At 37.8% G+C, this 13,611-nt stretch overlaps 1 protein-coding gene across 1 annotated transcript in view; it reads left to right on the forward strand.

Annotated features, from left to right (window-relative positions):
- RhoGAP68F (Rho GTPase activating protein at 68F) overlaps positions 1 to 13,611 on the forward strand; it is a 132,491-nt gene that overhangs the window by 56,168 nt on the left and 62,712 nt on the right. Inside the window, exon 3 of the mRNA XM_090380518.1 lies at positions 1,001 to 1,192. Coding sequence (XP_090236644.1) covers positions 1,001 to 1,192 — 192 coding nt within the window. The remainder of the gene's footprint in view (positions 1 to 1,000; positions 1,193 to 13,611) is intronic.

The following is a 13,611-nucleotide window of genomic DNA, read 5'->3' on the forward strand; positions in this document are numbered from 1 at the left end:
CAGAATTCCAGCTGTCGGTATTATTGTGAATTCAGTAAGATCGAGTTTACTGTCCGTTTATGATAGATTTCACTAACAGAAAAGCCCAATAAACAGGTGACTGCTAATTGTTTTTATTGTTTTATGGTTGTCACCTTCAGAATTTCGACCAAACCACATGTTACTGTCAGAGACAATCGTAGGGTAATCTCCAATGCTGCGGGCTCCTGCCCCGATTAAACGGCATGCTGTCCCAATTAAGCGAAGTAAACCCTGGCTATTTTCTCGATTGGTTTCTGTTTTTTAAGATTTGCCCCAAATAAATGGCTGTCTCGATTAACCGGTGGCCCAAATAACCGGAATCCACTGTATATACTAATTGATATTTCTGTTCACTGACTTTTTTTCTTTGTTGTAAAATTTAAAACAATAAAAATGATAAGCAATTAATAACAAAGAACATGGCACGCACAAGTTGCAATAAACATGATACAGAGTAATGAGTTTCTGAAAATTTATTTGTTTTTTATATGATTGAATATTTAATGGAAGGGGAAATGCATTTGACCATAAAAACGTGCAAACCCACAGAATTTCAGCTATCGGTACAATAGCAAATGCAAGAAGGTTGAGTTTACTACCCATTTATAATTGATTACACTAACAGAAAAGACCAATAAACTGGAAACTGCAAATTGTTTTTATTGTTTTATGGTAGTGACCTCCTTTAGAAAAATAACATGAAGGCAATAACAACTAGCCAGTCAACAGCAGAGATTCACAAAAAGGAATGGAAATGTTGAAAATTACATCTAACATAATAACAGGGTTTTCCCAGCACAAAAGCTCAAAAATACAATGTTATGCGAGCAGTTCTCAAACTGTGTTAGAGCGAAACCATGTAGAAGCACCATGTTATACAGGGGTTGCCTGTATACACATATATACACAAGCAAACAGCTTTTTTTTAATTTATGCTTATACAAATTAAAATAAATATAACTGCTATTTTCTCTTTCAGAAATGGAATTGGATAAAGATGGACCCCATGATGATGATAGCTTACTTGAATCTCCTATGTCAGATGGACTCATGGATGAAAATTTTGAAGACCTCCTAGGAGGAAATATTATAAAAGAAATGGAAGAAGAGGATGAAGAGGATGAGGATGATTTTTCTGACATTGCAAAATATGGTATTGTAGAGATAGCAGGTAAGTAAAGGGACATATATCATAGGTGAAGGCAGAATTCATACTTTTAAAATTACTGATCTTTATTTCATTTCCATTTCTCCGATACATAACAATTTCAGTTGAAAGAATGAATGGAGTTTGAATTTATCTTTTCTTTAAACTTTTTTTTGTCAGTAAAATTAAAATCCATCCTTTTACCTTTGACAACTAGTTCTCTTTAGATGTGGGCCACAGTTGTTGTAACTACCAGCTAATGGTTGCGTAATGCAGAATTTCTCTCCATTTGAATCTTTACTAAAAAAAAAAAGAAATCATGCCAAGGATATTGTTCTTCCATGTTGTATCTCTAACCTGTATAAATGGCTCTTGGAGACTGGTTTCCTCTATAAAGAAAAGAGTCATCATCTTTTGCCAAACATTGATGATAGTTGTTTGGCTACCACGATTCCCATGTTTCATTCTACTTGACTTTTCTTTATGGTATTTCGTTAAAGGTAATGCTTACCTGCCAATTCCCAGGACTTATGATAGACCCTATCTTTTTTGATTCATTTTGACTGTTCCCCATTTCACCATTTTAACCTAGCTTTTCTCCATTTGTTTCCCTATACAAAATAGTAAACAAAGTTTTTTCAAAATGATTTCAAGTTATTATATCCTGTTGTAGTAACCATTCTTAAAAACAAAAAAATCAAATCAAAAGAAGCTGGTTCTCAGTGAGTGAGTACCATTAAGTGCCAGTGATAGAAGATGACCCTACAGGTCACCATATTGGCATCTTCTTCTGAACATGACCAATATTATGCATCTTCTTCAACCTGAAAAAATGTAGGATCCCTTTAGAAAACTCTAGCACTTAGTGTTGTTAATTCCTCTGTTATGGCAGACCTAAAAACTGGAAGGCATTAAAAGAGGAGACTGGAAACTTGGTGGTAATAAGCTGTACTTGTTATATACCTTATATTAAGTCACTGGCTCTGTCATCAAATATGCGATTGCTTTTTCAGTCACTTCTAATAGAGATAGAAGGCAGAAATTTTGTACATATTCCTAATTCATGTGATAGTGCATTCTATAAAAATTTGAGCTAAATCTATCAAGTGGTGCACCGTGCAGCCATTGCATGTCATACCTGATACCTGGTTACCTGGATTTATACCTCACCCAGATTTTGGGCCTTTTCCCCACTTATATGATTAGAAGGGTGTAATTTTGTAAACAATCTCTTTTGACGTAATCATACTTTATATTTATAAAAAATGTATGAAAATTTCTGTTCATGAAAAATAATAATAAAACAAAAAAATAAGAACTTAAAAAATATAAAAAACAAGTTTTTCAAAAATATACCTTAATTCTGATAAAATATAAGGTGTGGCCTTTACCCCTGCAACATAAAATGCCTCATTTTAAAAAACGGTAAAGGCCACACCTTATATTTTATCTGAATTAAGGTATATTTTTGAAAAACTTTGTTTTTTATATTATTTTTTTTTTTTTTGTTTGATTAATTTGTGTGCTGGAAAAGGAGATTGCTATGAAAATGGATGAATATTTGGTGCACATTTACTGTTATCTAGAAAGAAATGCTAATGATCATAATGACAGACTGAAATAGTTTCAATTAATGCATGCCACTGAAATTACAGATGTTTGAAGCCTCTGTACATATTGACTATCTTTGAGTAGATGTTTAACTTGATTGGTAGAACAGCGACAATGTCTGGCAAGTCTTTAAAGAAGAGGTTAGAAGTGATGACAAAAGTCATATGAGACATTTCCAGAGTTACCAGATTTAAAAGTACAACAAGAAGTTCCTAGTGAGTAGTTATTACCTTGTATCTAAATCCAGTTTTAGTCTAAAGAAATTAAGGAAATAAATTAATGCATTCCTGAAGGAAAAGAACTTAACATCGTAACTTAACAATTCCTCATAGCAGTGCTGAGTATTAAAAGTTTTTTTTTTTTTTTTTTTTTTTTTATGAGAACCCCAATCATGAGAGGTATTAGAACCTATAGTACTTAGTACAGTACAGTGCATGGGTTGAAGGTTGAGAAGATAAAAGAAACTACTTGTTGGCATTAGACTTGAATTTCTGTAGATTGTAATTTTCAGGAAATATTTATGAAGAAAGGATGTTTCATAAAACGGAAGTTGAATGAATGAATGAATGAGGAAGAAGAAAAGTTGATTCTGTGAGTTTTAACTTAGGCATTAAAGGCTTGTTGATTGGTTACATCACGTATGAAGACTGATTTGGCAGAGATCAGGAATTATAGAAGACAAATTCAGAACAATGTCCAAGGAAGTATCTATAGAAAAGTCATGTGGCAGAAACAATGTCTATGAGGTAGAGTGGAGAGACTTTGTTAGAGATGAGTCATTAATTAATCTAACTGCCGTCTTTTGACAGAACTGAGTTTTAAAGGATTGAAATTAACTAAGTTATCTTTTTCCCTCTAGAGAATTACCTGGAGATCAGCATTTAAGAAATTGGTAGTAGATATTTGAGAAGTTGAAGCTGTTTATGCAGGTCAAAGTTTCAAAAACTGGAAGGTAGAATGTAATGTGCTATCTTAAACAAAACTATGGATAAGATTTCTATTAAATGGAAGAAGGTCATTAATAGAAAAGAGGAAAATAGTAGGAGACAACTGAACCTTCGGGAATACCAACATTAGTGGAAAAGTTAGAAGACAGAAAGCTATCTACCGTTACTTGCAGTGAGTGGTCAGAGAGTACACTTGATACCCAATTGCAAAAAAACAGTCGGCAAACCATAAGATGGAAGCTTATTTAGAAGACCTTTATGTCAAACACTAGCATTGGCATTAGTAGAGGCATTTGATGCAAGAAAGCAAGCTTATGCAGCATCAGCCAAAAAAAAAAAAAAAAAACACTTCCACTTCACCCCTCTGTTTGTTCGAAATACCTGTCCAACTGAGCCTTAAACTTATTTAGGCTATCAACTTCCACGACAAGGGATGGAAGTCTGTTCCACCAACAAACTACCCGCTGGCTAAAGGCAAATTTCCACACGTCTATCCTACATCTGTCTTTCCTCAATTTGAATTTATGCCCTGTCAGGTGATTATTCTGAGCAAGAGGAAGAATCCCATCAGCATTGAGCATGCTCAAACCATACAAGGCTTTATACACCTCTATCAGATCACCTCGCTGGTGCCTAGTCTCCAGACACTGTAATTTGCAAAATTTTAGCCTTTCTTCGTAAGAGCACCGCTTTGTTCCATTCACTAATCTTGTTGCCCTTCTCTGTACTCGTTCCAGCAGCTCTACATCCTTCGTGAAATGAGGCCTCCAGACCTGTATACAGTACTCTAGGTGTGGCCTGACCATTGCCTTATACAAGGGAATAATCACCTCCTTATCCCTGCTAGAAAAATTCCTATATATCATTGACAATACACCATGAGCTACTCTTGCAGCCCGTCTGCACTGTCAGCAAACTTCATATCTGCCTGCACAACCACCCCCACGTCCCTTTCATTCTCTACCACTATCAGTATAGTACCACAGAGTTGATATGTTGCTCTGGGGGTTGCTGTTTCCCATATGTAGTACTTTACATTTGTCAATGTTAAACTCCATTTGCCACCTCTCAGCCCATCTGCTCAACCTTTCCAGATCCTGTTGCAGCAGCAGTGTCAGTAGTGTCCTTGACAACCCTGCCAACCTTCATATCGTCTGCAAACTTGGACATTAAGCTTGATATACCATCATCAGTATCATTTATAAATACAGAAAACAATAATGGACCCAACACTGAACCCTGAGGGACTCCACTAATAACACAATGACCTGTGTACATTGATTACCACTCTCTGTCTTCTCTCCCTCAACCATCCCTTTATCCATAACAGCAATTTGCCTCCAGTGCCACACTGCTCCAATTTGCGCAGCAGTCTTCCATGTGCAACAGTATCAAAAGCCTTTCTAAGATCCAAGTATATAATATCAAAGTTATTCCCTGCGTCCAGTTCTTTTGTGACTGCATCATAGTATCCAATCAAATTGGTCAGGCAAGACTTCCCCTTAACGAAACCATGCTGTGTCCGAGCTATAACTGAAGTCTTATCTAGATGATCCTGCAGTGCTTCTTTAACCAGTGCCTCCATTAATTTTCCTGGAACAGAAGTTAAACTCACAGATCTATAATTACTTGTGTCAGCCTTTTATCCTCCTTTGTGAATTTGCACATCTCCAGTCTGTAGGTACCTCTCCCTGAGTCTAAGGAAGCTCTCATAATTATGGCTAAGGGTTTGTTTACTTCCTTTGATGCCTCTTTTAATATAACTGGATAGATCCCATCCACCCCAGGTGCCTTTCTTGTGTTTATCTTCAACAATTTCTCCTCCCCTTTACTCTCAGTTATTACAAGATTCTCTAGCTTACTGCCAGAGTTGAATACACCTCTAGCATTCCCCTCGCTGAATAACTCCTCATGTGCAAATATCGATGCAAAATATTCATTTAGTTTGTTAGCTACCTGAGCAGGATCATCAACAGTTGACCCATCGATATCAAGTGGTCCAATCTGATTCATCCCCTTCCTTCTAGAGTTTACATAAGTAAAGAACTCTTTGCTGTTTTTATTTGCATCCCTTGCCAAAGATTTCTTGTAATCTGCCTTCACCTGCCTAACCTCCTTTGTAACTTGGTTACAGATCAACTTGTATCTATCATAGGCTTCTGCGTCACGTGTTAATTTGTATGTATCCCATGCATTTTTCTTCTCTGCCATATGTCTCATTAGTTCATCTGACATCCATTTAGGCCTAAACTTTGAACAATATTTCTTAGTTGGTATGTAAAGCCTAGTAGCTTCCAAGATAAGTTCTTTGAATGCTTCCCATTTTGAATTTGCTGTTGGTAACATCATCAGTTGGTCCCACTGTATAGAATTTAAATACTGTCTCAGTCCATCGTAGTCGCCTTTACGGAAGCAATAACCCTTCCCTTTACCCCTAATGGTAGTTACCTCTTTGAGTAAATCCCACTTCAGCACACTGTGATCACTGCCACCTAGTGGTTCATTTATCTGCAGATTCTTAATGCATGAAGAATCACTGCTGATAATCAAATCAAGAGTATTACTCCCTCTAGTTGCCTCCCGAACATGCTGATGTAGAAAACAATCATCCAATAAATCTACAAAAGCCTTGCTAGTGTGTGAGTGACAGGCCCCCAAATTCCAGTCAATATCTGGGAAATTAAAATTCCCCCATTAGAAGACTCTCTGATTTACTGGCCCACTCTATTTCCCTGTACAGTTTCTTATTATACTCTTCAGAGTCATTAAGCCTATAGCACACTCCTACTCAATTTTGATCTCCCAATGCTTATGTCACACCAAACTGACTTCACACTGCACTGTCTAGCGATGTCGACTGGCTTCACTTCCTTGGATTTTATGTGTTTCTTAACTAATAGCATAAACCCTCCTCCCTTCCTATCCTGTCTATAAATGTTGTACTCCCCAAATTCCAGTTCTGTATTCCTTATATCTGTGTGGCACCACGTCTCTGATAGCAGGTGCCTCCATAGCCAGGTGGGATGGAGTAGCAGTTCGTAGCGCACGCTTCTTGATTAGACCGGGGTTCGAGCCCGTCACCACCAAATAGAGAGGATGCGGAAAGGTTAGGGAATGACCACCGCATATCCCGGAGCAATATGGTCTTAGTTGCTAATGCTCCTAAAAACCAAAATAACAATTACAAACATCTCTGATATCCCAACAATATCCGCCTTTGATGTTTTGAGCAATACCTCAAATTTATTTACTAAACTCCTAGCATTGGTATACACGCAAGTATACATGCACCTGTTTCTATTCTTAGCTACACTAACACAACCCATGTGTTTACTTGTACCGCAATGACTCCCAGCAGTCTCTGAAATATCCTGCATCTTGTTTTTCAGGCTTCTGCTCATTCCAATAGAAGCAGTGCAAGAATCTCTTTCACCTCTGCCAGTGGCTACTGTTAATCTATTAGTCTTTGTCTCCCCCCAAGCTAGCAGTTTTCCGATCCACCTAACACTGCCTCGATAGCATCAGCAAATATTCTTGCTCCCTTTCTATTTAAGTGTATCCCATCCCTGTAGAAGCAGTCTCTCCTGTTAACAAGTACAGTCCAGGCTGAAAAAAATTCTACCCCTTGAGCCTTGCACAATCTTTCCAGGGCCAAATTGATCGACAAGGCTCTCATCGTATACTCCCTCCTATCGTGTCTGGGCAGAATTGCAGACACTTTCAAATTCAACCCTAATTCACAGCTTTTTTTCAACAGTGACCTGTACTTGTTAAGTAATTCTGCCGGTCTCCTACTCTTGATATCATTAGTGCCAACGTGTACAACTATATCACCTTTTGTGCCCTTAAAAGATTATATCCGCTCTACAACGTCATCAGCCTTTGCACCCGGCAGACATACCCTGATCCTGTTCCACCTATCCTTTTTACAAAACATGTTCCCCATTTCCCTGACAATAGTCACCAACAACTACTAGTTCCTGTGGGACCAGCGCATTCTGCCTTGGTGGGTGCCGCTGTGTTGCGTGATGACCAAGTGCAAGCTCTGGCGTTGATGTGGGCAGCTGAGAGCTTGATTGGCTCCTCAATTTAGTTTCTTCGAGGGCATCCACCCTGTCCTTCAAGCTCTCATATAGGCCCATAACAACGCTGAGTTGTTGCCTGATTTTGATACACTGCTTGCATTGCGCACACACAAAGACATCCCCCCATGGCAATATCATGTCCCGTACCTGAATACTCCACAAACATCATGCAAGCAGTGCATTTTAAAAGGCTGTGATTCAGAAGGCAACTCCTCCCCCGCTCCCCCTCAGTTCTTCTCTGAGCCACAGTACTTCCATTAGCTTGAGCCTTTTGCTTTTTTTTTTTTTTTTTTTTCCTTGTTAGTTGTTGGCACATCAGCTTCTATGGCCATAATGCACCTCCCAAAGTTTTTGCCTTTTTATTGTGATCCAAGCCCGAGCCTGGAATCGAACGCACGAACTTTGGGTTGCCAGGCATGCACTTTACCTACCTGGCTAGCCCCGTCGGCGCCTTTTGCTTTGCTGCTCTGGTCTGAGTCATGATTTCTATTAATTTCAATAAAATTTCAATTTCAGTTCAAAATTATAACCCTAAACTTGTATACCAACACAGTTATAACGGTATATATATTTTTCAGTGTCAAGTATTAATTATCTACGAGTTCCCTTTATATAACTTCCGTATCAGTTATGTATTAATTATGTTACGTTTGTAATCTAAGTCGTTATATGTATTTAGTTAAAAGAACAATTTAATTGACAACAAAGTTCAACAAGTTTAATAGATTCTACCGATCAACTGACAATATTATAACCTATACTATACTAATGCTATCTAGTTCAGTATATAACGTATCATATGACAAAGGCGGCAAGTTATGAAGGTAAATCTACGGACACTTAAGTATTAATTAACTTTCAAATCTCGCTGTCTCGATTCAGAATAAACTAATGATCCTTACTCGATTCAGAATAAACTAATGATCCTTACTCGATTCAGAATAAACTAATGATCTATAAGCTACTTACAGAAAATAATTTGATGTAAAAAATATTCAATAAAGCGGCTAAATATGACTAAAAAACTTCTTGTTTAGCGGAGTTGCAACTTGTAACACATTGATTTGATACCCTTACCGATACTTTTATGCAATTACAAGGCAGAGTAAAGAATAAATACACCAGATTAATCAGAAAATCACAAAATAATGCTGTACTACTAAATTTAAATCAAAAGTTTTAGAAAAACCATAATTTCAAATCAATAAATAAGAAAAATCCACTTAGCGGCTTTGAACACGTCTGGTTCCTACTAGCCTCGTGAGCAGAAAATTGTAGCACTGTAGCAGAAAATCAGTAGCATTTGAAATGTCAAGAGCATCTGCTTCCGTTTCACCAAACTTTTCCGTTGAATTTTTCCATAGATGGGTAACATTGCCAGAATATCACCAGTGGATTAACACTGGCAGAATCTGTACTGATGATCATTGATCAGATAGTTTAAGCATTGGCAGTTAATTAATTTCTCTATTACTTTAATTAGAAGAAGTAGAAGAAAGTGCAATGGTATGAAAATTGGATGGGAGGGATATGTCACCCTTTTTAGGAACTGACTGGATATCAGCAAATTTCCAACCAGAGGGAAACATCCTTGGAATAAGTAAGTGAAAAAAGGTGACACAGAACGGGAGTAAGCTCAGGAGCACAGGTTTTGAGAACAAGTGGAGAAATACTGTTAGGACCGGGAGCTTTCTCAGCATCAAGATTGTTCAGAATTCTGAAATCCTTCTGACGGCACAGGAGGCATTGAATGGAGTGTACTGGGAATGGTGGGAGGTGGTTTACCGAGATCATCAGTACACAAGTTGGAAGAAAAATGGGATGCTAGCAGGTTAGTTTTATCCTTGGCTGAAGTGACAACAGAACCAACTGGTTTTGACAGAGGTGGGAACAGAGATGAGCTAAATTTGCGGCCAATAGCTTTGGCAAGAGACCAGAATGCTCGGCTACCATTTGGACCAGAAGCAAGTTTTCTACTCTTAGCCTGTTCAAAATCTAGTTTGGACTGATTAATAACTGCTTTATGTTTGTTGCGAGCTTTTGGTGTAGGCAGAAAAAGGACTTTTAGATTTGGATACAAGCCAATTGCAATATGCAATGTTCTTACCTTGAAAATATTCAGCCAACTGGAAAAAAAAACAAAAATGCACTTCAGATTTTCTCTTTCTTTTGAAACTTTGGAAATGTCCTAGACAGCCACACAAGGCTGTTAAACAAATCTTTTACTTCACACTTCTGAAGAATGCAAAATCTGCAAGAACACCTTATTGAAAGTATTCATAATCAGTTGGTGTCTAACAGACAATCCAAACAGAAATCACGAAGAGAAAAAATTTTATGTTAATTTAGTGTTTGAAAGCATAGTGTACCTGTTGAACAGTCCTATGGTGGTTTCTTAATATATAATGTGTATGTTATCAGTGATATTTAATTTAAGTCCAAAATCTAGATTTTAAAAAATCTCTTGCTCTCCTCCTGCTTTTGATACCAGATCTCCAGCCTTTCAAAAGTTAAAATTTTGTATCTATATCTTTTTTTCCTGCACAGAAAAAACATTTGAACTGTGAGACTTTTATATAAATGGTGATGTTAATCATGTGGTTGGTGAGTAGTTAGTAGACTGTGACAGTGGGTTCTTTCTTGATGCCAAGAAAGTTCTAGATCCTGATGGTATTTCTCCACTTTTTTTCCCTAAACCTGTACTTCTGAGCTTGCTCATGTTCTGTATAATCTCTTTTACATTTTTTTTTATTCCACTGGTGTTTTTTCCCTTCTGCTTGAAAATTTCTCATATCCAGCTAGTTTTTAAATGGAGTAACATCCCTCCCATCCAGTAATCAACCCATTGCATTTATCTCTCCTCTTCCCAAAATAATGGAGAAATTAATCAACTGCCAACTCTTAAACTATCTCCACCTTCCATGTAATAAATGGCCACCAGTATTGACTATCAATGTCACTCCATTTATGATATATTGGCTTATGTTACCTGTCTTTGGACAAATTCAATGGAAAAATTTAGTGAAGCTCAAGCAGTTGCTTTTGATCTTCTAACCACCTTTTGCAATTGAGAATCCAGTTTTCTCTGACCACTCATTGCAGGTGATTGTCATTTGCATTGACCATTAAATTGTCAATACAAATGAAGTACCTTGGAGTAATGCTTGATACCAACCACTCAATCCAGCCACATCTGAAATACCTCTGAACCAAAATCCGGAACTATGCTGCTCTTGTTGCCAAGGTCTTATGCCGGAACTGGGATCTTAAGCGAAGAACCCTTTCATTATTCTATAAGGTTTATATACCTATCATCACGTATGATTCAGGAACATGGTTCACCAAAGCTGTTATGGCCTCCAACAGGAAAATACTAGATGCCATTCAGCTGTCCATTCTGCTTGTTACTACCAGTGCCTGCTGTACAGTCAGCACCCATGGCTTTCAGATTCTGGCAGGTGTTCTGCCCCTTGATAAAAGGGGATTGCTATACCAGCTCTCAAAAGGAGTTTCACATACCATCCTCAAGTACACAACCAACCTGGCTAATGGATATAAGGAAGAAAAGCAATGCCTACTTAACCACCAGCAGGTGGTCAAACTCTACAAACGGTGAAATCACCTCGAAATTCTTGCCAAATGTAAGCATGATCTTCCCCAGACCTCCGCCATGGTTCTCACCAGGTTTGTACACAACTTACCTACTTACTGGCCATGGATCCATTAAAGCCAAATTAACATCACTGGGCATCATTGACTGTTCTTTCCTCTCATTTTCTCCCTCTTGTATATTAATAACCTTCTTCCACTGATTAGAAATCCAATCCATAATTTTGCCAGTAATTGCTTACTACATTCCACCTTCTAGTTTGAGAAACCTTGCCATACATTAACAGCTTAAACTTCTCACATATCTACCACCAATTCCTTAAATGCCAATCTTTAGGTAATTCTCCAGTGGAGCAAAGAAAACTTAAACTTCTAATTTTTTGCAAAGAGGAATGTTGTACAGTACTCTTATGCACACCTTCAATGACAATTTTAGACAAGATCACATATCTCTATTAGGGATTACCCTGACTTATAGTTTGTCTTGGTACAAGCACATTACAAATATAGCTTCCTCTGCTTCCAAAATACTGGGTTTTCTTTTTCACTTTCAGTGTTAATTAGGCCCAATGTAGCCAAGTGGTCAAGTACATGAGTGCAGTAATGCAACACGTGTTTGAGTGGACTGTGTTTAAAGCCCACATGACTCTAGATATGATTAACAATTGTGTTCATTTGTCAATATAATTAATTGTAAATTTTCTGACCTTTTTGGTCATACTGGAGTATAAACAAGAATTTTTTTTTCCCACCTACTTGTAAACAATTATGCACTCTGCCTGTCATGGAATATTGTTGAATGGAATGTACCACCACATCTGGGGTGGCACCCTCAAAACACTCTTTCTCTCCTCCCTCCATAACTCTCTCTCTCTCTCTCTCTCTGTTTATTCAAAAGAGGGCAGTAATAGTAATAGAGCCATGTGATGCAAGCAAGTAGATTAGTTAATGACCCTTAGTTAATGTCACTTACATTACATTTTGAATGGGGTAATTACAGATGCCAGTTCAAAAGAGCATCCATGAATGCTGTTCTTTTGAATTAGCATCTGTAATTCCTCCACCATCTTCCAATCCAGTCTGAACACATGCCACAACCAGTCAGAAATCATTCACTGTCACTCTAAACTCACAGAACCAGCTTTTCTCCTTTCTGATTTATCCCTTCTGTTCCTGGAAAAAAACCTTTCTTCTCTTGTGTTTTCTGAAAATTATAATCTACAGAAATTCAAGACTTAATGTAATAAGTATCTGCTGTTTTCTCAACCTTGAACCATGCATGTTACTAAGTGCTGTAGGTTCTAATACCCGTCTTGTTTGAGATTTTCATTAAAAAAAAAATCCAACCTTGTACCTTAATATTCCATTTCTCTATGGCTATACAGCCACTGTGTTGTGTATAGTGAAATTAGATGGCATCCTGAAGAGATTCCATTTCACATATATCAGCTAGTTACCTATAAGTATAAGATTATTATAAAATTATACCACAGGATAAGATTAGCATTAGAATATATTATTAAGTATAAGATTATTAGGTATAAGATTATTATACACTGGTGTGCAAAATTTAAGGACCAGTCAGGTTTTCACCTGTAGCTTCTCATAGGAGTCGCCTAGATATGGGAAAAGCCTACCAAAGGAACCTCGTGAGGTACAGAAATGAAGAAGGAAACAACACCGACAACAATGGAAACAAAATGGTACAGAGGGACTTTATTCAAAAATGACAACATAGCACTGGCTGCCATGATACAGATGCATCACTGCCAAAGATGGAAAAAGGGAAGAGGTGGTCCTCAGTAGGAGATATAGCCACCCCTAATGTCGATGCAGGCTTTGCATCACCTGTCCATACTTAGAACAATGTCATTGATAAGTTCTTGCGGTAACATCGTCCATTCCTCTGTCAGTGCCATCTTCAGCTGGTGAACATTTTCTGGTGGGTGCGGACGTGCTGCTAGGCATCTTCCCAGAGCATTCCATATGTGTTCAATGGGATTTAGATTGGTGGAACAGGCAGGTCAATCCATACAAACAATGTCCTCACTTTCCAAAAGCATATCAACAGCTGCAGTGCGATGGGGTGTGGCGTTATCATCTGTAAACACGAACTCGGGGCCAATGGCACCTCGGAACAGACGCACATGGGAAAAGATTACCTCAGTACAGTAGCGTGCACTGGTTACAG

This window comes from Mastigoproctus giganteus, chromosome 8, assembly GCF_048544385.1.
Source record: "Mastigoproctus giganteus isolate SK-2022 chromosome 8, ASM4854438v1, whole genome shotgun sequence".
Taxonomy (NCBI): domain Eukaryota; kingdom Metazoa; phylum Arthropoda; class Arachnida; order Uropygi; family Thelyphonidae; genus Mastigoproctus; species Mastigoproctus giganteus.